Source organism: Pseudopodoces humilis, chromosome 2 (genome assembly GCF_049639895.1).
Source record: "Pseudopodoces humilis isolate 2021_Gansu_Grassland_sample_001 chromosome 2, ASM4963989v1, whole genome shotgun sequence".
NCBI lineage: Eukaryota > Metazoa > Chordata > Aves > Passeriformes > Paridae > Pseudopodoces > Pseudopodoces humilis.
Window position 1 is genome coordinate 90,000,376 of NC_142201.1, and position 26,775 is coordinate 90,027,150.

General features: G+C 46.2%; 2 protein-coding genes across 3 annotated transcripts in view; one reads left to right on the forward strand and one right to left on the reverse strand.

Annotated features, from left to right (window-relative positions):
• The window catches only part of GSK3B (glycogen synthase kinase 3 beta), a 149,162-nt gene extending 140,921 nt beyond the window's left edge, over positions 1-8,241 (forward strand). For both annotated transcript variants that reach the window (XM_088068506.1, XM_005523884.3), the window contains one exon: positions 3,103-8,241. In XM_088068506.1, coding sequence (XP_087924632.1) covers positions 3,103-3,170 — 68 coding nt within the window. In that variant the 3' untranslated portion in view covers positions 3,171-8,241. The remainder of the gene's footprint in view (positions 1-3,102) is intronic.
• An 8,111-nt stretch (positions 8,242-16,352) lies between these two features.
• CFAP91 (cilia and flagella associated protein 91) overlaps positions 16,353-26,775 on the reverse strand; it is a 29,616-nt gene continuing 19,193 nt past the window's right edge. The window contains exons 12-16 of the mRNA XM_005524027.3: positions 25,376-25,522; positions 22,669-22,890; positions 21,283-21,431; positions 20,001-20,092; positions 16,353-16,781 (exon numbers count right to left, since the gene is read on the reverse strand). Coding sequence (XP_005524084.2) covers positions 16,552-16,781; positions 20,001-20,092; positions 21,283-21,431; positions 22,669-22,890; positions 25,376-25,522 — 840 coding nt within the window. The 3' untranslated portion in view covers positions 16,353-16,551. The remainder of the gene's footprint in view (positions 16,782-20,000; positions 20,093-21,282; positions 21,432-22,668; positions 22,891-25,375; positions 25,523-26,775) is intronic.

The following is a 26,775-nucleotide window of genomic DNA, read 5'->3' on the forward strand; positions in this document are numbered from 1 at the left end:
AACATGTGGCATATATAATTCTCAGGAACTCCCCTGTTACAGTGATGATAAAAAAGGAGCATATGTTACATGAAGCTCAATCCCCTCTTTTTTTTCTTTATCTCTGTATAGTAGCGATGTAATGATTACAATTTCAGCCTCTGCTGTCTTCAGGAAATTGAGATCAAAAGACAAGTTTTATTTCAGCAAATGAAATACAAGCACTTTTTGTACACGTACAGAGAAATCCTCTGCCAACACTATAGACTCCAGCTGCTCACATCAAGCACTGCCAGCAGATGTTGCATTAACTGGAGTTCATCCATACTTGAAAATTAATCTAGAACAGGCATAGTGAGAGTTTAAAGTGTGGAAACTATTATCTGGCTGGCTGAGTTACTTCTGATTTCTGTGGTCATTTTTGGTCTGCATGCATGTGGGATTTGGGAATTGCTCCTTCAGGGAAATTCTCCACGTAGGAGGGCATCTCTCTGCTGCAAGGCCAGCTTCCCACATAACATTGGTACTGTCGTCATGCTGCCTTGGTGCTTTAATTAGATGAGCTTTTTTTCTCTTTTTTTTGTCATGGTGGTCATTCCTTTGTAAAGGAGGGGATGCAATTAATTTGGGGTGAGATGAAAGGGGAGTGAGAAACTCCCAGGGCGGTCATCTGGCATCCTCTGCCCACAGGACAATTTGTCTTTCTTCCCACACATTCCTTGCAGCATTTCCTTTTCAAATAGGCATCACCCTCTCTTCCCACTTGTCAGTTGTGTTTCTGGGTGCTGCTGATTGTTTGATTTACTATTTTTGCCACTCTTGTCGATGTTACTTAATTTGTGACTCAGCAAGTGCTGCCCATTTCTAGCTGGCATGTGCAGTGTGGTTGACAGACTGGAGGGAAGGGATGTCATCCAGAGGAACCTTGGAAGGCTTGAGGGGAGCCTGTGCAAAACTCACCGAGTTCAACAGGACCAAGAGCAAGGTCCTGCCCCTGGGTCAGGGCACCCCACACACAAATAAAGGCTGGGCAGAGAATGGATTAAGAGCACCCCTGAGGATTTGGGGGTGTTGGTTGATGAGAGCTTGGACATGAGTTGACAGCATGCACTTCTAGCCCAGAAAGCCAGATATATCCTGGGCTGCATCAAAGCAGCTTGGGCAGCAAGTTGGGAGAGGTGATTCTGCCCCTCGACTCTGGTCCATGACACCCAACCTGAAGTGTTGTGCCCAGCTCTGGGGCCACCAGCATAAGGATGTGAACCTGCTGGAGCGAGTCCAGAGGAAGGTGATTAAGATTATCAGGGTCTGGAGCACCTCTCACTTGAGAGAGCTGGGACTCTTCACCCCAGAGAAGGCTCTGGGAAAACCATATGGCAAACTTCCAGGGCCTAAAGGGGGCCTACAAGAGAGCCAGAGAGGGACTTTTTACAAGGGCATGAAGTGTTAGGACAAGGGGAAATGGGTTCACACTGAAACAGGGTACATTTAGATTAGATATTAGGAAGAAATTCTTTACTGTGAGACTGGTGAGGCACTGGCACAGGTTGCCCAGAAAAGTTGTGTCTGCCCCTGGAATTGTTCAAGGCCAGGCTGGATGGGGCTTTGGGAAACGTGCTCTAGTGAGAGTTGTCCCTGATCGTGGCAGGGAAGTTGGAACTGGATGTTCTTTAAGGTCCCTTCCAACTCAAAGCAATCTGTGATTCAGTTCATTACCTTTGTTCTTGGCTGTGGTCAGGTAAGTGTGGCTGAAGAGGAGAGGGTTTTGCTAACAGGTGACCATAGAGCATTGCCCAGCTTCTCTGTGATGGAGAAATGTTACTGCACACCCAGCACCCACCGGTGTGTTTCATCATGTCTGGTATTCCTGCCAGTCACACAGCCCTTCAGGCTGAGGTCACCAAATCTGTTCTTTCTTTTTATAAACCCTTTCCATGTGTCTTTTCAAATACATGGTTTTCCCAGTCTGCCCTCTTCTGTACCGAGATAAGAAGTCTTTCTGATGTATTTTCCTGTTGCAGTATCATTAGCTTTGCAGTTAATCTTAAATTAGGTGGGTGAAAATGCCTGACAGTCTCTTAGAGAAAACCTCATTTAATACCTTTTTCCCATCCTGTATTTCACGCATTTAGGTGTTCACCCACTCTATAAGTATCTTACAGTCTTTCTGACTTGCCTAATTAGATACTAGATAGAATGGTTCCAGGTAAAACTGGTGCATCTTTTTCCCCCACCAACTCTTCTAGTACTATTTTTTTTAGAGGAAATACCTAGTACATACAGCCTCTGAAAACACAGTTACAGTGAATTTCCTTTTGTTATTTCTTTGCAAACCCTCCTTTGTCTTGGAATGCACTTTGACACATGCCCTTGATCCTGTGACTTGTCTCTCTTTGAAGCACTGTCCCTCCCTGAGAAGGTGTTGGAGGCATTTACTGCAGAGATCTGATCCTCTAACATATCATGTGCTTGCATAAACCTCATTACTGGCTTCAGGCCTTGATGTTAATCTGCTTCAGCAGTTCAGAAGGTGGCAGATCCAACTTGGGTTAAGCAACACAGAATACAGCAGCAGACTTGAAAGACTTTCTCAGGCAACAAGTGCATGAATTGCACGTTGGCACAGCAGCTGTTTCTGCCGGGGGAGCAGGCTTGTCACGTTCCTTGTCCGCACTCATTCACACAACTAACAGGCAGGTTTATTATAAGAAGGACTAACAATGTGAAACTTCAGCACCAGTGTGAAACCTCATAGTAACCGCAGACACTGGTGTTGGCTTTGGCAATGCCAGTGTGCCTTGTCCTGTATTTATGTGATGTAACACGGGCAACTTCGCACTGCGCAGCCAGTGTTACAAACTGCAGAACCTGCTGGAGCCCAGACCACAGCCCTCAACCCTCCAGGTTGCTTTTGCCCTGCTTAAAGACCATCTTCCATCTATCCCCAGATTGGATTGTTCCATCTGCATGCCCTGAAGTCAGGAGGGCATCCTAACCAGTCTTGGCGGGAGTTGTGGGTTTCCCCTTGTGGAAAATGTCATAGCTGTTGTTTCCAATGTGTCTCAGTTTTGGAGGTAATGCTGGTTGTTTTTTCTCTCTCCCCTTCTCGTCTGTTGTTTGCAGATGTTAACGCAGGAGAACGAGTTCAGACCAATAGTGTAGCTACAGCATCAGCCTCCAACTCCACCTGAACCAGTACCAAGCAGCCAGCTGCACAGGAAAAATCACCAGTAATTTGAGTCTTGCTCAGCAACACTGGTCACATTTGGAAAGAAAATTAAAAAGAGGAAAAAAAAAAAATCCAACAAAACAACAAACCAACCAACCTGTTCATTTTAGTGTTCAATTTTTTATTATTATTATTGTTGTTCTTATTTAACCTTGTAAAATATCTATAAATACAAACCAGTTTCATTGTATTCTCACTCTGCAGGGTGTCCGGGGCAGGGGACTTAGGTGGGGGGAGGAGGGAAAGTGGAGCAATACAACACACCAATGTCTCCCCTCGACAATCTCTTCATGTTGGAAGTTTGCTGTTGTGTACTTCAGAACCAGGACTCTTGCCTCATACCCCCTCCCACAACAGAAAGAAGGAAAAAAACAAAACAAATCCCAAACCTCATTCTCTGCTGAAGTTCTATTTTTTTTTTTTTTACCCTCTTTTTTTATTTTCTTTTTAAGTGAAGTTTCGGACTTTGATGTAGTGCACAGCTTGAATTTGGTCGGGAGCTTAGCAGGGGTCATTCAACAGAGCTCAGCGTTTCTTGTCAGCAAATCCATATCCCAGGTTATCTGAAGAACTGCCCTGGCTCAGCACCCGGAGCGGGCGACGTGGTAGGAAAATAGGTTGCCATGGGGTGGGGGGGGGAGGGTTTGCCCTGTGTCTAAGGCTTGAACCGCTAGCGGAAGCCTTTCATTTTAAAAATCAGTGCTAGTGATGAGGAAATCTGCAGCTTCATGTGGGAAAAGTCTTGCCCAAGTGGGTGATATATAATATAATATAATACACACACATGCACGAACAGCAGCGGTCGGCTCTGCTGGGGCATCCCCTTTGCCCAGCTGGAGCTCCTGTTTCCATGTCTCGGGCTGGCTCCCAGCTTCAGCAGAGAAGAGCGGACGAACAAAATCCTCAGCAGGGGCAGGGGCCCAGCTGGTGGATGGATGTTAAGGGACTTTTTGGGAAGTGGCCACTGTGAAAGTGTGTTTGGTTGGGTTTTTTCTCTCCCCACCCCTCCTTGGCTCTTGATTTGAACAGGCTTCCCTTTCCTAAGGTGCATACAGGAAAAGGACACCAGGGTTTATAATGTGAACTGTAACAGGCTACTGGTTTATTTTGTAATACTTTTTTTTTAACTGCAGTTTTAACTTGCAGGATGCCACGTTCTCTGATAGTTCTGATTTTAAATTCACGGCTAGAATCTGTATTTAATTTTCATCTTTTTTAACCTCTTGCCTTTTTTTTTCTTAATCTCTATTTATTTATGATGCATATTGCCACGTCGCCATTATGTTTTTACATTGGTAGAATATTAAAATACACATCCGAATGCTCTTGATGGTAATTTGTACCTGCTGACTTGTAGGAAAGCTGGCTCTATATGAGTGTGTGTGTATATATATTATATAAATATATACATGTATACATAGATACAATACTGCTTTTTTTATTTTGTCTACGATCTCGAATCAGTCTGACTGAAGCGTGAGGTGAATGCTTGTTCTAGTCCATCAGTTCAGGGTCCAGGTTTCCTCCCTGCAACGGCGTGTGGTGCGAGCATCCACGTCTCTCTTCCTGAAGTCAAAGCAATATTCCTTGCAAAAGGGTCAGGTGAGCGGCCGGATGCAGCCCCGGCGCGGAAACGAGACTTTTGGAGACCTGATCTTGTGGTAGGCTTGCGGTTGGTGTCCGCTCCAGCCTTATCCTTCTTCAGAGAAACTGTAGTCGCCTTTGGTGCTTACCGAGCCGTTCCTCGACCTGCGGATCTCTAAGGCAAGCAGTTGCTTTTCGGGAACACGCGGAACCTTCGTGTGGCCCGGGGGGAACCGGCAGTAGCGGCTTTGGAAGCTCGGCCGCCGCAGGGGCGGCAGGGGCTTGGTCACGAGCTCGGTGTATTTCTTCTTGTACCTTTTATGCTGTTGACGTGGGATTTTTTTTGGAAACTGTCTCTTAGCAGCCCCGGAACTGATAAAAGCTCTGCCCTCTCCCTCCTGCCTGGCACGCGGTGGGTTTGGGGATGCAGGAGCTGATTGAAGAGGTGAGTGACCACCTACCATGAAACCGATAAACCCTCATGTTATACCCCTCAGCGATTTGCTGTTGGGCACACACACAAAAAAAAAAAAAAGGTTTTAAAGCTTTCTTGCATTCTGGCTGGCTGCAGAGGAAAGCACACCCACCTTGAGAAACAGAAGGCTTTCCAAATCCTTACCTGCAACTTAATAGAAAGGGCTGAAGAGCGTCTTAATGCATGCGCTCGGCTAGTCAGTGTCCTGAAAGGTAAGTGAAGGGGCTTGGTTGACCCAGTGATCCAAATCCACGCAGGAGACTCAAAAAGTAGGACAGTGGCAGGGTATGGATCTGCTGTATAGACAAAACTGCTGAAGCATTGGCCACAGGCGCTGTTGTTTGGAGGCAGTAAATTACAGAGTCTTTAAAAAAAAAAAAGTAATAAAAATATCAAAGAAAAAATTGCTGCTTGTGCCAGGACATGTGGCTTTTCTTTCTCATTTTTTTGTTAAAGACTGGCGGAGGGGAGTCAGAGCGTTTCTCTCTGGTTTTGTGACTGTGCCGGCGTCTGTGTGTGTGTCTCGTGTGTGTTAGGCGGGGGGGAGGGTCAGGGGTGCCCCTCTGGTTTTATTTCTGTTTTCAAGGATCATAGCAGGATCACACACTCTTTTATACAAGTTAGATCCAGGTCTTTGAACAACCTTTTTTTGTAAATAAGAAAAAAAAAAAAAAAAGAAAAAAACAGAAAAAATAACAACAAAAAACAAAGCTCCTCACCAAATTCAAGCTTGTACATTATTATTTTTGGTTGTTTTTGAATTTTTGAGTTTTATTGTTTTGTATGTAAATATGTGGACCCAGGAACTGTTATTAATGAGCAAAAAGTTACCGTTCAGGGCAGTGATTCTGTTTAATAATCAGACAAAATGTAGACGAGCTTTTTAAAGCCATATAGTTTTAACTCTGTACAGTAGGTACCGGCCTGTATTATTGTAACAATAACTCTAGCGATGTATAGTGTATCTATATAGTTTGGAGTGCCTTCGCTTCCATGATTTTTTGAATTTTATTTCCCTTTTATTTTTTTCTCCTCCTTCTTTATTAACAATGTCTCCCACCCCCAAACCCACATCTTTGCTCCCCCCTCCCCGCCCCGCTTTCTAACTCTTTGAGTGCTGTAAGGTTTCGGTGATACCCTGGTCAGTAGCAGAACGAAAAGAAACCGTCTCCACCGTCACTTACTTCATTGGAGCCGTGGCTTTGTTCTGGGAGTCTCCAAGGTGCCCGCCCTGCCCTTCTCCTCCCGCTAGCAGCAGCCTATTTCATCGGACCCTTGCCCTAGCAGCCCATTTAGATTTTGCTTGTCTCTCCCCTCAATCCTGCGCTCAGGAGCGGCTGGGCAGCAGCAGCTTCCAGGAGGCTCGGCCTTCCCACCCTCCCTGCAGCTGGGCCGGGGGCAGCGCGAGCGGAAAGGGCCCCCAGGGAGGGAAATCCCCACATCCCACAGGGTTGCTGCGCTGCGGTGGGAGCGGGGGCATTGCTGTAGGAGACTGCGGTGGTTTTTTCTGCCGGGAGGACTTTCTGTTCCCTTTCTTCTCCCTATTTTTCCCCCACATCCTTCCCCGAAGTCACTTTTGTTTTCTTGAGATAAGTTTAACATGACTCTTGATTTCTTGTGCCCAGCACGAAGGCCTTGTTTCTAAAACTAGTTTGCTTGTGTTTTACTACCTTGTTAGTATTCCACATAAGATTGTCTTGAATGGGAAAACACGTAACTCTTTACCAAACCAAAGGTTGCTGTTTTATTTCGAAGCATCTCGTGTTCATTCCAGTGAAGCAGAGGCTGCACTTTCTTTCTGGTGACACGAAGGTCAGTGATGCCAAGCTGTTGGCGACAGTCTGCTCAGAGCTGTCCCTCTCTTCTTTTACACTCTTTCAGGCTTCTTTTTTAACCCAGTGTGGTCTTGATGTGTCCTTTACGTCAGCCCTGCCGTAGTGGGTCCCTGAGCCGGGCTGGATCGCAGTCTGTCTCTCCCGATGGATGCTCAATCAAGACACTGGTGTTCTTTACTATTAAACTTATCTACCTTGCTAGGGAAAAAGAAAAAAAGAAAATTACCTGCAAAAGAAAATTGACTGGTAGAAGACCCCTGAACACTCTGTCCCCTTATTTCGAAGCCAAGCTTTACCTAAAATAATGGCAGGTGCCTGTGACTTGCAACCTAAAATTCCCCCTCCCCCAGTTTTCAGTACTTGGAAAAGCAGAAGTCAAGCAGCCTGTCAGACTCGTACTCCTGTACTAGGAACCTCAGCCACCGCAGAGAAAAAGGAAAAAGCCGATGAGGAAAAGCACAGTAGGGTATTCGGTCCGGGCTCTGCCTTCCGGAGACTGCCAGCGGGTACCCCTGGGGTGGCAGCTGATTTCCACGGGGCTCTCGGCCGCTTCTGGTCGTAGTTGGCTTCGTTTTGCAACACTGCAATAATGGCAAAACGACAGGAAAGGAAAACAGTACCTAAGGGGTTAGCTCGAGAAAAGTAGCTTCCTTGTGTTGGTCTTTCTCAATTTATTTTTAATATATATATATAAAATATATTTATATATATATAATTTGCTTGCCTGTAAAATTTGCGTTCATTAATGTGTTGCTGATGGATCACTTGGGCCTGTACACACCAATTAGCGTGACCACTTCCATCTTAAAAACAGAAATCTAAATATATATATATTAAGGACTGTGGGTTGTATACAAACTATTGCATACACTTGTGCAAATCTGTCTTGATTTAAAGGAAAAGCAAAACCTGTATAACATTATTACTACTTGAATGCCTCTGTGACTGATTTTTTTTTTTTCATTTTAAATATAAACTTTTTTTGTGGAAAGTATGCTTAATGTTTTATTATTTCCCCCGCCCCATTCCCCTTGTAAATACGTTTTGTTCTGTGTGACTCGGTTCGGAAATAGTTAACTGGTACTGTAATTTGCATTAAATAAAAAGTAGGTTAGCCTGGAAATGAAATTTAAAAAATACCAAGTGTGTGGTCTTTATTTCAAAAAATTGCCCTCTTCTTCCCTCCTCCTCTCTCCCTTCTCTGACCCTTGTTCCTCACCCTCATGCCTCTTTCCACTCTGTGAGAATAGGTGGACGTGAATCTTTGTAATAATAAAGAAAAACCTCCAGAAATGAGCATGTTTTCTTAAATGAGCTGTGTTATTCCATGCTATTTTTAAAGAGATGCCAGCTTGTCTATGATACCGTTTGATTTGATGGAGAGAGGAACCCTGGGACATAAATATTTCAAATTGAAACCAACCAATCTTCCTTTACCGTCCACCTATAGATACAAACTTAAGAACCTGTGTAAACTGCTGGCTTTGAATCCTGCACTCATGGTTGTTTGGGTTGTTTTTTTTTAATCATTGGATCCCATTAGTAATGTTATTTGGTGGTGATCTGTAAAGTTTGTCGAGACCACGTCCAGTGGACCGTTCCTCCAGCAAATCAGCACGTAGCTATCTCTGAGTTGGGTTTCCGGTACTGGATAATGTATGTATTAAACATGACATGTCTATTAGCGCAAAAAGAAAAAAGAAAAAAAAAATAAAAATCCTTTTTTGGGCTGGCTGACCTGGCCGAATCCATTCTGTCGCTATCCTAAAGGCTAGATGCGAGGTCATGTGACTGCTGCTTCAATAAAAACAAATTTATATTGCAAAGAGACTCCTCTTCCTTTTTTTTGTGCCACGAGCTGCGGTTGTTCCCGTGAAACCTCTGCTGGGCTCCGGGCTGGAGCATCCACTCCAGAGCCCTCCAGGACAAGTGGGAGCAGGGTGGGAAGGGGCCCTTGATGGGTCCACACAGTGAGTGTTGAGTCAGGATCTCCTTGATCCTCTCCTGATTGCCAAATGTGTGTCTGGGAGCTGTCCTGGCCCCTCCTGGCTGCTGGAGCCCTGCCCCTCGGAGCAGGTGCCAGCTCCCTGAGCGGGCTCGGGGCTTGCTTTGTGCAGGCCCTGCTGCTCTGGGGCACCGGGGTGGCAGGGCCAGGCAGCCACCCATGGCCTGGCTGCCCCAGAAGCAGTATGGTGAGCAGAGGCTGCTGTCCCTTTGCTAACCTCTGTCCCACAAGGTCACTGGCATTCTGGAAGCATCCAACTCCTGCTGAGACTGGGACTGCTCTGCTCGGCCCTGGCATTCAGGGCGGCCATTTACATCTGCAAACACATCGCTGCTGAAACTACAGCACCCCTCCTCTGGGTGAGTTTATCTGTTAAAACTTGCTTCTGGTGGGAGTTCATCACAATCCTCAGTGATCTGGGGTGGTGGTCAGTCATCCTTGGGCACTTCTCTGGATGGACATGCACTGGGGCCTCCTGTCTCTTCCGAACTTCCCCCACCTGGAATGCAAGTTGTGGGCTCTCTTTATGCGCTGTCTTTGCACAGGAACTCTGAGATCCAGTCTCAGATCTCTCTTCTGAATGTCAGAGCCAAATGAACAGGACTCAAGCACCTCCTAACTACTTGCTAAGCTGATTGGAAGGGGATCTTCAGCTCCTGCACATCTTTGTAATGGTTCAAATTTTATCTCCTCTGCAGTTGTCTCAAACACCCTCCCTAAGCTGTGAGTACCAAAAGCAGCCAGAGGTTCCCTACAGTGCTCTCCCCAGTGTCAATGAAGCATCTGGTAGCTGCTGCCTGTCTGTCTCCTTACCTGAGGATTGCATTCAGCCATCTGCACAGAGGCTGCAGCTGTCCAGTTTATCCAGCACTCCCTCCCATTGTAACTCCTGCAAGCATTGCCAGTGGGACTGTTACAGTTCATAGCGTGTTTAGATTCCAAACACCCTTTTAAAATATGTAATGAAACACCTCAGCATCAAGAGCCAGTCCTTGCACAACCTTCCGTGGAACATCATTCTGTCACCCTGTGAGAAAATACTTTTTGAGACCCGTCTGCAAACCAGGGTCAAATCCACTTAGCTGTCGGTCACCAACGCCTTGGGATGATTTAAAATGCTAATCTGAGCCTAAAGCAGCACCAAGCTGAATGCGGTGCAAGATCTGCTCCACTGATGTGCTTTGTCTTTATCGAGCGAGCTGCCAGCCATCTGCGTTGGAATTAAAAGTCAGTGTCAAGGCTACTGGCACCATTTGTTATCTGGAAGGTGGCAGCTTTTGGGCTGCTGGTGGGAAGGTCCAAGTGGCTTTCTGTGGGAGAAGAACAAGGGTCACAAAGAAGGAGGAGGAGGGAAGCGAGCCACGAACTGCAGAGGGGAGAGAGGGGCACTGCAGTTTGTCTGAGGTACCACGTCCAGTTGCTTGGAGACGGTGAGCCCAGCAGATGGTACACAACCTCATCAGCCAGCCTGGAACCTCGCTTCCCTCCCTGGGCTCTGGGAGGGGCTTGGCTGCGCCCTCGTCCTGTTGTCCCTTGCTAGTCTTGAATCGTGGTGTTCCTGGCAAAGGACTGGCTTTGCTAAACCAGCTGTGCACAAAGGCTGCAAAATCCAAGCTCTGGTAGGAAAGGAAGGTGTGTAGGTGTCAATGCCCCACAGGGCACGGCAGGAAAGCCAGGCTCTGTCTGGGTGTGTGTTGTACAATGCGAGGCTTTGGAGCAGAGACCTGACCCCCAAAACAAAATCCTGCTGGGAGCTCATCTCAGGTGAGAGTACAGGTGAGTGCTCAGGGCTGTAAGGGAGAACTGGACTTCACAGCAAACACCTGCCTTTGGTCAGTGCAGGAATGCAGCCCTGGATCTTGCTGCACACCCAGCTAATTCCCAGTGCCCTGGCATGGGTATTTTCTTGGTGTATCCTATTCCTCCCTGAGTCTGCATGCAGCTGGGTAGGTGTCCCATACAGTCAGTGGAGTTAAAGCCTTCTCCTCCAGGAATTCCCTGCTCTCTGCATCACCCCTCTCAGCTCACTCCAGAGGTAAGGCTGGGTCCTCCAGGACAAGTGGGGAATGAACAGCCTCTTCCCTTGTGGAAGCTTGTGAGTGGCTGCAGCAGGGCATTTCTGACCCGGGTGCTCTGCCCCAAGAGCTGCAGTGGGGCAGTCTGCCCAAGCCCAGGGCTGTCTGCAGAGTGCAGAGCCCCCTCACTTGCTGCAGAGTGAGAAACTCTGGCTGTGGGCAAACAAACCCTCATCCCCAGGCAGAGCTGCCTGGCAGAGCACAAGCACCTGTCCCAGCAGAGGAGCCATAGGCCCTCTGTACAGTGGGAGGCCCGGAGAACTCAGAAAGAAATGGATTGCTAAGCAGAGAGATTGAGGGGTTTGGGCTTTTTGATTGGCATTTTTTTCCCTAAGCAAAGTTTCTAAAGACTGGTGGAAGGCAGGAGTTAGAGCAGGACTGTTCATTGGCACTGGCTGCTTGACCTCCATGTGTTTTACCTCACCTCCAAGTGCTCCTCCAAGTGCTCAGAGCAGTCACAGGGTCCAGACACCTGCTGGTGACAGAGGGACTGCCAGGTCCTGCCAGAGGGAGACGGCGGCTGCAGGGAGCGAGGCAGGGTCAGGTGTGTGGTGGGAACAGCACAGGAGCTTGAGAGGAAGCAAAGGGCATTAATCCCCTTCTTCCCAGATCCCTGTTATCACCCTCCACAACTCCCCAGCATCAGGCTGCAGCCAGGTGGGGATTGGTCTCTCTCCCAGGTAACAAGCGAGAGGACAGGAGGAAATGGCCTCAAGTTGCACCAGGAAAGGTTTACATTGGCTATTGGGAAAAACGTTCTTCATGGAAAGTGTTGTCAAGCCCTGGAGCAGGCTGCCCAGGGAAGTGGTGAAGCCACCCCCTATCCCTGCAGATATTTAAGAGATGTGGCACTTGGGGACATGGTTTAGTGGTGGACTGGCAGTGCTGGGTTAATGGTTGGACTTGGTGACTTTAGAGGTCCTCTACATCCTAACAATTCCATGATTGCTTCCTCTGGCATAATAGCAGCCATACCCTCCTCCTCCCTTCTGCAGCTCGTTCCTGTAGCTAAACCCTTTGCCAGGCCAGAGTGCTCAGGAGGAAGATAGTGCTTACTGGAAAAACCCAGGTGGTTTGAGAGCATTTTTACTTGAGATCAGTGATGCTGTTTGGAATGCTGCCATAAGTTAGCAGCCTTGGGAAAACGGACTGCCCAGCTGGGGACTCTTTGGACCATTTCAGTTATACCTCTTTTAAGATTTTTGTTTCACAGCACCAGGCCTTGGAAGAGGTTGGTCAATGGAAGCTGTTTCTGCTGGAGACAACTGATTTGGGGCCCACGCAGCAACGAAAAAATGTTTTGCATTTGGCTGGAGGCAGAAAAATTACGTTGGTAGGTGGAGAGAGGTTTCAATTCAACAGATAATGAACCAACATGGTGCTTGCAAGAGGCTGTTACTGGCTCAGTAACAAACAAAAGGGAGATTCTTAGGCTCAATCCTGCAGCAGCCCAGGGAGAAAGCAGCAAATCTCTACCACCTTTATCTCACTGCAATCGGCACCTCAGGGGCACCGCACGCTCCCGGCTGCTCCCCGAGGACAAGGACCGACAGCCCCAGCACTAATTGAGGAGCTCCAGGAGTGCTGGCTACCATGCAACCTCCACACTGGGGGAAGTGGATGGGATAAATCTCATCTGGCCACAGTGGTTCCAAGCCGCTGTAGAGCAGTGGGCAGCTGCAATGGTGAGTGTTGGCAGGAGCAGCCACAGCTCTCAGGTCCATTGTGCTGAGGTGATGCATGTGGATACAGGTAAGCAGCCCTGCAGGAAGGAAAGGGGAATAGGACATCCCTTCCAAGTGCTGCTTGAAGGATTGGGATGTGGCACATGAGAGGAGGCCAAGAGAAGTGGCCTTGTCTCCAGCCAGAAGTGGAGGAAAAGGTGAGTGGGGTTGATGCAGCATGTGGGAGAAAAGGAGGAACGAGAGGGAATGAATGATACGATCAGAGCAGAGAGCCGGAGCTGCCCTGCTCCACGGGTTTCAGCGTACACCCTTCCCCTCGGCCTCGTGGCGTTTCTGTCTCATGCAAACAGTGTCTGTTGCGATGCTTTCCTTGCCAGTTCTGCTCCAGGCCGTGGCTGGGAGGAGAGGTGGGAGCTGTGGTCCAGGGTGGTCCCGGGAAAATTGAATTTACTAATTCAGGTGTAAACATTCTGTCTCGGGGAGTTGGCAGTTTTGGCAGGTGTTCAAACCAATTCCACAGGCAGACACAGGAAACAAGAAGCCCAGCCATCCAAGCCCAGGCCCAATTCTGGAGGGCGCTGTGGTGAGGAGACTGGATGCCAGCACAGTACTGATTCACCAATCATAAAAGCACAGGAAAAGTTGCATGAACAGTACTTTGGTGAAAGCAGGGAAACAGGACTTGGATAGTCAGCAATAGTGCAACTTGGCCTTGTTAAAAGCCTTGAGCATGTGAGGACCATACTTGTAGGCTTAATCCCACTCTCCTAAAAAAAACAAGTTGTTTGAGGGCTGAATTGAGCCCAATGAAGTATCAAGCAAATCCTGCACACTTGCAAGACCAGGAGCAGAGGGAACAGCTGTGCTCAGAAAGTGGCAGGAACTCTTTTAACAGCACCACACCCAGGTCTATGGCAGCAGCTTTTGTGATGGTCATGTTGCTTTGAAGGGAGCCAGGAGAGTGGGGGAGTGTGGTTTTGGTGTGGTTTTCTGTTGGCAGAAATGCAGACACTGTACGTTTCCAGTAAAGAAGGACCCAGAGTCCTTTTTCCTGAACTGTACTTGGTGCCATAGGATTTTCTGCCAGAGCTATATGGGCAGGGAAGCCCTGGGACAATTTGCATTCATTCATTTACTGCAGAGACCAATTTTTTGCCATTCTCAGGGTGCAGTGACCCCAGAGGCCTGTTTGGCTCAGCCTGTCTCCCCCACCTGCTAGGAGACAGGAGCCAGCAGAGCGGCACTGCCAGGCTCCCTCCCTGCGGGCAGCTCGTGAAAGAAAAGCGGGACAAGCTGAATTTTCCTCATGGTTCCACTGTATTGGTGCAGCCCTGGAGGCATCTGCTGTGTTTGTTTCGGGTACGGGCTCCTCCCCAGAGTTGTTCGGTCTCCTGCTAGGAGAGGGAATGGTGCATTCTTATGCTGTTGATTTATGATCCCAATTCTCTGCACTGTGTTCATTTTCTTTCTCAAAGTACATTCTGCAAAGCTTGAGAAAAAAAGACCTGCATGACAATTGAAAGCAGTTTCTACAGAAGAGCTTCCTGCAGGAATCCTGCCACGGCCTTCAGTTTACATGCTAGGCAATGTCATGTGGAAAAGATGGCTTTACCCTGATGGTGCCCCTTAAATCATAATAGAAGCTGAGACATTTATAGCTCAGCCTGTGTACAGCATCTGGAGTCCCCAGCCCTCTCGTTGTCATGCAGAGCTGTATCCCGACAGAAAGTGCTGCAACCTCCGTCCATTCCCACACCTGTTGGAATACTTAGCTTTATAAAACCACACCCAATTGTACAATGAGCCGCATGCAGAATGTTTATTTTGAAAGACCATCTTCAGAAATACAGCAAGTGCCTCAATGGATGGGTCTTCCTGTTCTTCTGTATCAAGTTTTCCATGTCTCTCCTATTACACTGGATCTTGTGATTCATGTTATCCCCCCTCCTTTTAACCAGGCTAAATTTGTCCAAGGTGGCCTGAGGCTACAGAACCGATCCGATCCCTGCACAGCTCCTCCTCCCACACTGTGGAGAGTGTTTTGTTCTATATTTTTGTATTTGCAACCTTCCCTTTTACTGACCAGCTACGAATACCATGAGAATTGCCCCAAATCCCCAGTCCATAATGGGATCATCCTCACAGAGTCATAACCAAAACTGGTCAATTCTCTCTGACTCCTGCCAGAAACTGCAGCACTTTACAGAGGCTGCCTGGCCCCAGCAGTCCCCTGGTGCCCCTGGTTCAGCGACCTGGAGACCAGCAGTGGTTTGGTGCAGCTCTTTTTCTCTCTCTCCGGCTGTTATTTACTCCCGAGTGGAATACAGGGGTATCCAGATTGCTATCTCCTCCCTCTCCCCTCCCTGTAAATTCCTTTCCCTGTACCCTGCCCCAGCCTAACCACAAAGCAAAGACTCGATACAGAATTTTTACAGGAAAGCATTAATGAGTGCCGTTTTTGACCAACTGCTGGTTTGTGTTATGTAGGAGAGGCACTACGGTCGGGATTAGCCGAACCACACCTGAGCTTTACAGACCCAGCACAAGGAAAAGACGATCCACAGGGAGAAGTGATGGAAGCAGGGAGAGATCAGCCCCTTACCGCTGTAGCACTGAGCACCAGTACTGCTGTTGGCTGTGTAAGCTGTAGCCATCAATGAATGAGCATTTTGGGTGTGGTGGTGTGGCTGTGCCCGCCCCTCCAAAATGTCGTGCTTGGTGTAAATGTCCCTTCATGCGCTAAGGCCACAGCCCTTGGGAGTTCTGACACGTAAGTGCTGGAGAGCTGAGCAAGCCGTGAGCTCTGTGACAGATGCACTGCGCCTGTCTGAGCCTGCTGCTTCCCTGTGCCTGGAAACAAGGCAAAGCCAGTACACAGCAAAGCCAGCACCCTTTCTGTGTAGTCCTCGGAGCTGGAGAGCCAGAGTGACTAACACTGTTCCAACAAAAATAAGATTCTTTCCAGAACTGCTCTTTGCAGTGATAAAAAGCAAGAAGCGGTCAGCCTGAAGAGTAACATTTCTGGAAAATGCATCAGCCCTGCCATGCCCATGTCATCCTGCTATCACCCAGCTTTGTGCCAGACACTGCCTGCTTGTCAGAAACCACCCTGCTGAGGACAGGGGCACCTTTTCTTTCTCCAAGGACTAATGATATGAAAAGATGATGCAAAATCTGACTGGTTTTGTTCAACTCCGGTGCTTTATTAATAGCAGGAAGCCACTGGGCCTTACACCACTAAGGAAATCAGTGGGACACACTTGTCTGTGGATGCTCTTGACTCAAAATTTCCCACTTATGAAGTATTTTTTCATTTAATGCAATTGAAGCAAAGAAATACCACCAAAAGCCCAGGTGCAGACTTTTATTGGTCTGTGCCAGGAAAACAAACAAGGAATGCTAACACTGCTTTCTCACTCAAGCTTCTCTAAATAATCAGAAGAGAAAAATTAATGAAGTCCAAAGCAAGTTAGGGAGGGAGTGGAGGGAGCTGCCACACCAAAATGTATACAGAATAGTTCAAGGACAACACTGCTGGCAGGCAGCAGGAGGGACAGCCCAAGGGAGAGAGAGGGCTTTCCATTCAGGGTGCCCTGAAAAAGTAAATATAATGTGCTTCCCTTTCCCTTGCCATGCTCCTAACTCAAATCACAGAGGAGAAGGGGAACTCACTCATCTTCTGTCCTAGGAGGCTGTAGGATCCTTGTGGAATCCTTGTCCAAGTTCATGTGCAACTGTGGCAGGGTGAGTGCTGTCAGCTGCACTTGGTCCAGCAGCTGTCCCAGCAGGAGAATCTTCCTCTCTCTCAGTGGCAGATGCCTCCTCATGCGGTGCCAGATCAGCCAGAGCCCTCTCTGTGCCCCCATGGATGATCTGATGAGCAGCATAGATGTGTTTTCTTTGGGACTGCCTCACTGTGCATAAAAAGAGATAAGGCTTTTACTTGGAAATGTACAGCGAAGTGTTCTCTGTAGGGGAGAGGGGAGCAATAGCTTTTAGCAACCCTGCAGCTGTGGAAAAGTCTGTCTCAGGAAAAAAAATCACGCCCTTCTAACTTTGGCTGAAAGCGTTCTACTGCCACCTAATAGCAGCAACCAACTTTGCATTTCACTTTGAAGACTGGCCCCCACAGTGGGAAGCACAGCCAAAGTGTTCTTTCCAGCTTTGTGAACAACTGCCCAGGATATATTTTCAGGCTTTAACATGACTTCTCCTTCAGTGTCTGTTAATTGCAGCAAGCCTCTGAAGAATCCAGCTGAAATCTGCTATCTCCTGTGCCAGGATTTGACCTGCACTCAGAAACTCTGACTGAGTTCAAAGTAAGACTCGGAGCCACAACTGACACATGAAGTCACCTGCCTACCTTATCACCTCCCCTCAGCTACTGCAGGATTGCCTCCTTTCATCCAAAGCTATTTGTATGCATTTCCAACCCACCTCCTGGGAAATAATTACCCAAGCCTAAGTGTTCACCCTACAGCTCTCTTTATTGCTCTTGACTATTCTTTGTTCTCCCTTTCCCTCTTTATCTCAGTCATGGAGACTGAAGCACTGTGTGCCTTATGGAGGGTGTAAGGAATGATGCAGGAGCAAGGTGTAGCTCTCATCCTGTCACTTCCCTCCAGAAGTCCAAGACTTACTTTGGCCTGTTTCAAGGCTGAGCTGTGCTTGGACTGCAAATCTGAAGCACTGGTGTCCTGCATGCTGGCACACAGTTCTGCTGTCCCTGTCTCAGTCACTCAGCATTACCAACCCACCCTGTTTATGTTTATCCATCTCCCAGGTCCACTTTGTCAACCATGAATGCAACTGGATCTCACTTGCATTTGAAAAGCTGACCTTCACCAGCCAGCCCTCATTCCCTCCCAGGAGAGGTTTCTCTACCCAAGGCATTTTGGCTTCGGTTGTGTTTGCATCAACTGCATCAACTGCATCAACTATACTGGGAATTCTCCCCTGGAATTTCTGCAGTCCCTTTCTCCCTCCACAGTGAATTCCATCTAAAGGACAGTGTGCTGAAATGGGTGAGTGACTGTCCTTTTCCAAGCGAGGTTCTTCATATCAGCACAGTGACTTCTACTTCCACTGAGGCAGGGTTCAGAATTGAGGTGCAGAGGTTTTTCAGGGTGAACCAGGGATAACCCCTGCTTTTATGCATCAAAATACAATGAAATGAGGAGGAAAAAAATCCCACACTAGGCAATGGCAAAACAGAGGTGTTTAAGGGGACGTTTAAATGTAGGCAAAGACTGAACCTGCAGGTCCTCAAATCTTTGTTCTGCAAATGGATTTGCTCCTTTGACAGGACAGGTAACTGTGCTCTTAGATCACTTCCTGAGAGTTTCAAGGAAGGTGAATGCTCAAGCATGGGCCAGGTTGCTAAAACACAGTTTCATAATGAATAATTCGGCTCACTATAGGGAAGGCTTTAAAAGCCACCACAGAAATGCAATGCAGTAATGTGTTTATAAGATCTAATGCCATTCTTTGGTACTATTTCCTTTGGATTTCCATGGAATAGTTAATGATTCTGAAAGTATCACTGTGCAGGAGGTTTACAGCAGGGTGTGTTCATCAGAGTGTACATCTGGTAGAATTCAACTGTCTTAAGTGAATGGAGCCCCCTCTACCCCATGCAGCAATAGCAGAAGAGTATGAGCCACGTCTCTTCCTGACATTTGATTCCTGCTGTCACAAGAATATCATGACAAATTTCTCCTGATCACATTTGATCACTCTTACTTAACATCCTACTGCTGTATTCCACCAGCATCCCCTTTAATTTTTAATTTGGCCTAGCTCTGCTTTCCAGGCAAACTCACTGTAGCTATCACAGATTCTGAAGATTTTTTTTTCTTCTGTTGTTTGGGAGTGCTTCTGAGGTGCATTGTTCATTAGCTGCTGTTGCATTTAAGCCCAGTACATATTTTGAGCCTTGATGAATGTCTTCACTATGTCCAGAATCCTAAGCCATCTCCAGGTCTTCTTTCTGCTCTCCTTTCTGAGGCAGGCTAACGTGTGTGCTAGTGCCTGAGCTGCAGGCTTCACTGACTACAATTACATCACCAGCTCTGGAAGGCTGGCAGAAGCAGTGCTGGAGCGAAGGGAGCTGATTTAAGCTTACGCAGAACTGCCAGCTGCAGAACAGGTCCTGTTGTTGTGGCAGCACACAAGCCAGGAAGAAGAAAGTTAGTATAGTTCTGAGACCACAAAATGCGTACTCAGGGTTTGTGTTTTCATTCACAAAGCAATAAAGAGGCACTGAACTAAGTGTCTTTGTTCTCAAGGCAGAGAAGTGCACTGTAGCAAGGACCCCTACAAGCTCTGTTGTGATGCAATTGCTTTCCTGAAGTAATATTCACTTTCTGTGGGTGACTGGTTTAGTCACAATCTTCCACCTGTGCTGGTCAGTGGAAACATCCCAGTTAGGAACAGCCACTTATTCATTACATTACTTAATGTAATACACAAGTTTCCAGTGTCTTCCCCTCTGTATTTTGATAGACAACATTCCATTTTTTGTTAAATAGAAATATCCTTTACAACTGCAGAGTTATCTCCTTAAAACATGATGCTACTACAGCCAACCTTAAAACTTTATCTTTACCTCTTGCTCTCAGCCAACTGGGAAGGAGAGGGAAGCATAGGAAAGTATATAAACTTCCTTCCATATATGACATATTTAAGTAATTTGCTTGTTAAAGTCTTCTGCAGGTTTAGAAATTGCCATGTAATAACACAATTCACAGCTGTGCTACTTAAAGATTTTTACCAGTTTGTTTCTGAATGTCCAATGGGCTACTTCTTTTAATGCAGTTTTATTGTTGCAGAGACACCAAATTTCTCATAGCAAACCAGGCTGGAACATCAAGGATTATCTGATCCAACCTTTCTTGGCATAAGCACAGGCCAGATCTTACAGCAGGTCTGAATTTCATTCACCATTTAAAAAGACTAAAGCTCATGAAAAACTCATGACAAAAAGGTGAAAGAGCTTAACTTTCTACCTGCAGAGAGCCAAAAAGGAATCTCAGGGAACTGAGACAACTCTTAGCTGCATCATTCCTTTCAGGGAGCTAGAATAAGGAGAGTGAACCAGTTCATAAAGAAAATAAAGTTACTGATCTTCTTACCTCTTTCTCTCATGAAGTTTTTCTCAGCCTCTGGGATCAGGAAATTGTAAACCAGCTCTGCTACAATCTCTTCTGACTGTAGGCGAGTTCGACTACAGGACAGATGCACAGTGGTATTAGTATTTTAATTTTCTATCTAGACCACCTCTGCAAAAACAGGTCTCCCTTGCTTTACTCTCTACAAGGGAGTGTACTGTCATGCTGTCATGGCAGCAGTTGTCAGCTGGGTCTCTTTATCCTACAAATAGATGACAGTGTGACTATTCCCCTGTGCCAACGTGTTCCACAGTGCACTGGAAAGCAGGATCACCCTATACTCCTTATCCTCAAAGGTACTGAGAAGCTCAGCTCCCTCTGATGACAAACTGAGTCAGACACAGAGATATCGCTGAGGATTTGTGTCTTTGTCAATTTAGTCCTTGGTCCATTGCTGAGTTTGCTAAATTCTTCCCTTTTGTGACTCTGCACTTGGCTGGCCCCCATGCTCTTTTCCATGCCAGTGTTTGGTGGGTTCCCAGTTGGCCCAGGGAACTGCATGCATTATCTATGCTTCATTCCCCCAAGGACTCCAACGTTCTGCTTGCATTCATCTAGATACAAAATACACAGCTGCTGTACCATAGGAGAGTCACTGTGTCAGTGGGAATTTTATGGCTCAATTCCAAAAAAAGAGCACGGAAACTGAACCGGGGGTTTGGCAGGTCCTAAAAAGTATTCACTGCTGATGCCCCGGGCAAACACAGACTCTGGTGTTCTCAACAACTTACTTTACTCCAAGTGCCTTGTCAGGCAGCCATCAATATGAGTGACCTCCATGGACATTGGCAGCTCCTTAAAGAACAGCCACCCCAGAATGAAAGGCTGTGTATAGCTGTATCTTTTAGGATCTCTTTCAAATGGATTTTCTGTAGTAGTGTAAATAAATGAAAAGATCGGTATGAATGGGTATTGCTTTAGGCAGTTCTCAGATTCACTTAAAGCTCAGTCACAGCCTCACACTGGTGTGGAGAAATCTAAAAAGGGTGATTCACAGATCACACAAGTGATTTGCAAAGGGAACCTGGCATACACTGTATGGAAATAAGGCTCTGATGGATTTATATGTGTGTAGCAGGTAGGAACAGCCTGGTTCCCATACAGCAGCCACACTAATGAAGCGACCACGAGCAGCACTGCCCTGCCCTTCCCATGGCTTGGATGATGTACACAGCCACAGATGCACATGGTCAGGCAGGTTCTAAACTGCTGTGAACAGCCCCTCACGTGCTGTTTAATAACCTACCGACTTTCCATTTCGTAAGCAATGTCATTGATTTCTACAGCCCTTTTCTGAACCTCTTCCCTGGCCTGCTCTTCAGCTGTCCTCTCCATACTGCTCAGGATTATGTCTTCCAAGTAGGTGTCAATAGTTCTGTCCTGAATATGCACCACCTAGAACAAAACACCAAGATGTTATTCCTCTGCCTATTGCTGTGCCAGGAGCACAGTGGAAGATTTCCAGAGAAGCATGAACAGATTTTCACAGGGCTCTTTGTTTCAGGCAGGCCAACCTGAGATTTGTTTTCAGAGATGCTTTCTGTAAAAATTTATTTTCTAGTAATTCTTTCTGAGAACTGATTGAACAAGTGCAGGTGAAATAAAACCAATTCACAGATCCAATTCTGGTGCAGCAGGTTAGACCTGTGAATGTAATGACAGTTGTTCCCTCAGTTCTCACAGTCCCCTGAGCAACAATTGCCAAGTAATAATCATGGATATTGACTTCAGTAAATAAATCAGCTTTCATTCAAGCAAACCCTGAAGGAGAAAGTTCCATCAAGCCAGTCAAAATCCAAGATAAAATTATTTGCTTTCTTATAATGGTTGTAGAGATGAGATTCTAGAAATGTGTGTTTTCCTTCTCCTAATCTGAAGGGCAAAAGTTTATGGCACCTTGGCCTTACCCGCTTACCACTCAGAAATACAGAAAAGACGAGAAGCTAAAATTTTTAAAAAACAAACATGATGCCAGACCCTTTTGGTATTAACCACCTCCCACAAGGTTTGAAAATTATTGGTTTAGTCAATTAGACTCCCACTCATGTCTTTCAATGGGGAGAAGTATGCTTCATGCAGTTAAGAGCTAGGAAATAGGAACAGGACTATAGAATAGTTATGGAGTATGGTAATTCAAGGGTTTTTTCTTGGTTTCAAGGTTATTTTATCTAGTATCATTACTTCAAAATAAATGTTGTACCTCTTGTTATTTGCAGTCCACTTGAGCTGGGGGAGGGGTCAAAGTCTTTCCAAACCCTTGCTTAAAGGCATCCTTCCTGGAAAAGCACCTAATATTTCTGCTGGGCAGAACAAGTGCTGACAAAACATTATCCCTAGAGATGATCTAGGTACATCTGTTCTCCATAGGTGTTTATTGGAGAAATTTAGAAACCTACACCCATTCATGACAGGCCTAACCGGAATGTCTGTAGGGGTATTTAGATCATCCCTAGTTTGACGGGCATGACTCTCTCAGGAAGACATCACTCTCTCTTCACTAAGCTTTCCCCCTCAATTTTAAAACTAGCCATCACCAAAGTCAGTGCTGCAGCAGCTCCTATCCATCTGGACCTTCCCACAAGGAGGCAGCTCCTACAAACTGCCTACAGTCCAGCCAGTCTCCCTCTCTTGCCTGTCTGAAAAGCTCATCTTCCTCTTGCCGCTGGCTCTCTTCCAGCTGCCGCCGTCCGCTCTCCTCCGCTTCCCGCATCCGCCTCTGCCTCTGAGCCAGCAGGGCCAAAGCATGGTTCTTCCGTTCTTCTTGCAGCCTCACCAGCTCTTTGGACAGAAAATCAAGCATGTTCGCCAGTGTCCTTCCTTCTACTGTGGCCAAGTCTCTTTCCAGTGCTGACAGCTTTCAAAAGAAAAATGCAAAGAATTGTGTTAGAAACCCCAGGAACATTGTACGAAGTCCCAGCACTACAACAGGCATGTGAGACAGCTCTGCAGCATCCACTCGAATCAGCCATGGGACAGTCCCAGGAGTTTGGCACTCTTCATGTGTTATGTGCCCTGACTGGTTTATGCACAGTGCAACCATGAGTGCCTGCAGCTTCAGGCATTGAACCTAAAATTGTACAAGTTACTAACTGCTGACAAATTCAAATTGACAGTAATAATATATTAAGTTTGCAGAAGTGTAAATGAGACCTCAGAATTCGGGGTAATGGAAAAACAGAAAGTCTGTGACAGAGCTGAGACAAGATTCCAGGTGTTCAGCATTATGGTGCCATTCACTCCTTGTTCCAAGCACATCCTGTTTTATGGTCTGGGTATGTGTGATTGCACTGCAGAAAGAGACAAGATCTATTGGGAGTTCATTATCTCCAGAATGAACTCTGAAGCCACAGGCCTTGGCAGGAGGGAATGTCTGGAACTGGCTGGGATGCTGTGTTCTGTTGAAATAAACAGGCAATTACAGAATAGACCTAAACATAAAAGTTGAAGTGGAGCTGAAATATCCCAGACAAGTAATAATAAATCAGCTTTCTTATAAAGCTGTGCCATTTGCCCAGGCAGTGTTTCAAAGAAAGTGGGATTGTCAGTGTTGCACACATCTAGAAGTGACAGCACTTAGCCCACAGGTGCTTCAGATGGAAGATGGTGATGCAGTAACTGCACCACCCCACAGGGAGACTAAACATGGAACTGAAGTGCTCCCTCCTCTTCATTGCTCCAGGTGCTGTATATAAAACTGGTGTGAAATGGAGGAAAACAACTTAGGAACACTCTTGTGTTAGATTTTTGTTATATATGAGTCAACGGTTTTCAACTCCTCATCTCTGACTGTTTTATGTGGAATTTCCATCCTCTTCCAGCCGGAAGCATTTCTTTTACACTGAAATGGTCAAAACCCTGAAAAAAACCCTGTGACCACCAAACCCTATAGAACTGAGAGTTTCAGTGACTTTCTGAAATAGCCACACACAGAGAAAACTCCTGCACATGCATTCCTGAGAGTTTTGAAGTTCAAAATGTTTGAAAACCTGAGCCTTGGACTGTGAACCTCCAGAGACAGTAAAAAAAAAAAGTGAGAGGAGGCCAATACCAGCAGAGGGGGATAGTGGCTTTCCAAAAAGGAAATTCTGAGATCAGAGGTCAGTATCTTTACCATTTGCTCTCCTTCCTTCTCTATGAATGTCATTATGGTGTTTGAACTGCCTTCTCCTTCACTCTCACGTGGGCTTCCAGAAAAAATGGAGTACTGCAAGTTTCTAATGCCTGGGACTTTTATTTTTCTCTTAATTCCTCAGAAGAAATATTCTGTATTCCTGTATTCCACACCTGTGTTTCCTGTGCATGAGGGAATATCTGGAAATGCTAAATGTTAAATGATAAAACAGTCACCTGGTTCAATTTTTACTGAGATTTAAGGGGAAATTTTGTTGCTGCCCAATCAGCAGGAAACTGTGGTATGGCTTCATCTCCACCAGGCCAGTGGATGCTGTTATTTTAATATGGAAGCTGACAAATTGCCTCACAGCTGGTCATTGGAAAAACAGCAGAGCAGTAAAAACAAGAAAACTTGCAGGAATGTGACAGATACTGTATTCTCTGAAATGTAGTGAACTCTAGACAAAATTTCTTTATAATCTAATCCCGACCAGCATCTGCATTCACTCTGCCCTGGAAGGCTGTAGCACTGTAAGGAAACAGGATGGAAATTTGCATCCCTGGCTCTCACTAGATCCTTGGCAGAGAATGGAGCCCAAAATTTCTTTGCTCTGCTTACAGTGGCAGGTACCTCAATGTGTCACCATTGCTAAGGTTCTAGAAGTCTTGAGCCCAGCAGGATTCACAAAGTTGGCTTTGGCTTCCTTTTTGAGGTTTTATGCTGAGGAGGAGCCTGAGAGGGTGCCAAGCTACAAAAAGGACAGGGAAATTACAGAGTAGTAACAAACATTCAGGAAAACATCCAACAGATGTGAGTGACAAGCACATCTTATGATACCAGGTCATAGTACCAGTCAAATGGATTGAAATGTGGGAAAACTGAGGATCATCTGACACTGCAGTTTGTTCAAAGCTCTGTAAATATAAATAAGTGCTCTGTCTGCAAACAAAGCAAACACAGCCTGCATAGCAGCTGTGGTCAGGGTGCCTCAGTCTGTTTCTGAGATTCCCCAGAGTCTCCAGAGCACTGAGAGACCAATTTTAGCCCCTCAGACATTCAGCGCTTGGCCTGTGCTATGAGAGCTTTATTGCTTTTGGGGTGCCTTCTGTGCTGTGGATAATAGAAAACATAAAAAATTAAATGTGAAAGTGTTGTGGTACTGCAGGCACAGAGTGTCTGGTCAGGACAGAGCTGTGAATCAACCTTCCCATCTATGCAAGCAAACCTGGCGCATTTGTGACTCATGCTGTCGCTGTAAAGACAGTGTCATTTGCTTCTGTGCCTTCAAGAGCAGCTGTCCATCCTCCTGGAGCACGTAAGTGGTGCGCAGCTCTTGGATCAGATCCAGGTGCTTCTCCTTCCCTTCAGACATCTTTAAAATAAAGGTAAACAACTGAGCATATTAAATGGAGACTAGAGAGCAACATGTTTTTGCTAGCAGAGCACACCCTTTTTCTCCAAGTTGCAAGGTCAGCTGTTACCAAGACCCAGTTCTCTGTAACAAATTTGTGGTTGTATTTAGGCAAATGCTACAGCTGTCAGGTAAATCTGCTATTTATTTTTCTTCTTTTTTTTTTTTTTTTTTTTTTTAATTATTATTATTATTCTGTTTGGCTTTACCCAAACTCGGACCACTGCAATGCAGAACACCACCTATGTCAAAAGGGTAATAGTCTTTTGCATACCCTGTTATATCAGCCTCAATGTCACAGCTTCACAGTGTTTCAACATCTCCTGTCCTCTGACCTTCGTTTTGAGGGATCCCAGCAACAGCCCAAAGCCATAAATTGGTGGGGAGGTTGCTGAAACTGCCACGATCCCTGTTATGGAGTTATGTAGCCCAGCCCTTCCAACACTGTTTTACTTTCAATCCCACTCTCTTACAACAGGACTTCCAAGACCAACAAAAGATCACTCAACCCTGCTTGTGTCATTCTCTAACTCAGTAATATATTTCTGATCCAGCAGTAGCTGGAAGAAGATTCTTAAAATGGTGGGATATTTAATGCTCTGAAAGTCAACAATCCTGCATTGGCCTCAACCATCCTTCTTACAGATCATCACACAACTGGAGAACACTTGGGAAGTCCATATTCCACCTCAAGCTGCTTCCATGATATCGTATCATTTACTAAAGCTCAGGGTCCTGCATGGGAACACTTCAAAACATTAAATAGTTACTGCAAGAGAAAGTATCAGTTGTACTCTTTGCAGACATAAAAACAAACCTTCAGGACTAGTCTGATCACAAGTGACAGACTCAATATAAAGCCCAGGAGGCATGGCTAGTAAATTAATTGTTTAGCTAGACCCCCTTCTGTTCCCCTGAAAGCAGAATGATGGGTCCTGCACATCACAGTGGTAGGCTTCAGCTGCTCCTCATCTGTGGTCCAGCTCACTACCAGTGGAAAGCAGAAAGATGGTACAAAATACAAACTGCCCTGCTGGGATGTGGGAGGTTTCTTGTGCCTGGGACCTTGGTGTAATCATGGCAAAATGTACTCGCAGTCCAGATCTAGTCTGGAATTTTCCATTTGAGTAATTCTGCTATGAAGAGCCTCATTACCCCTGATTAGTGCTGTGGAAGAAAGATTTCAAACACCCTTTTCAATCAGTCATTCCCAC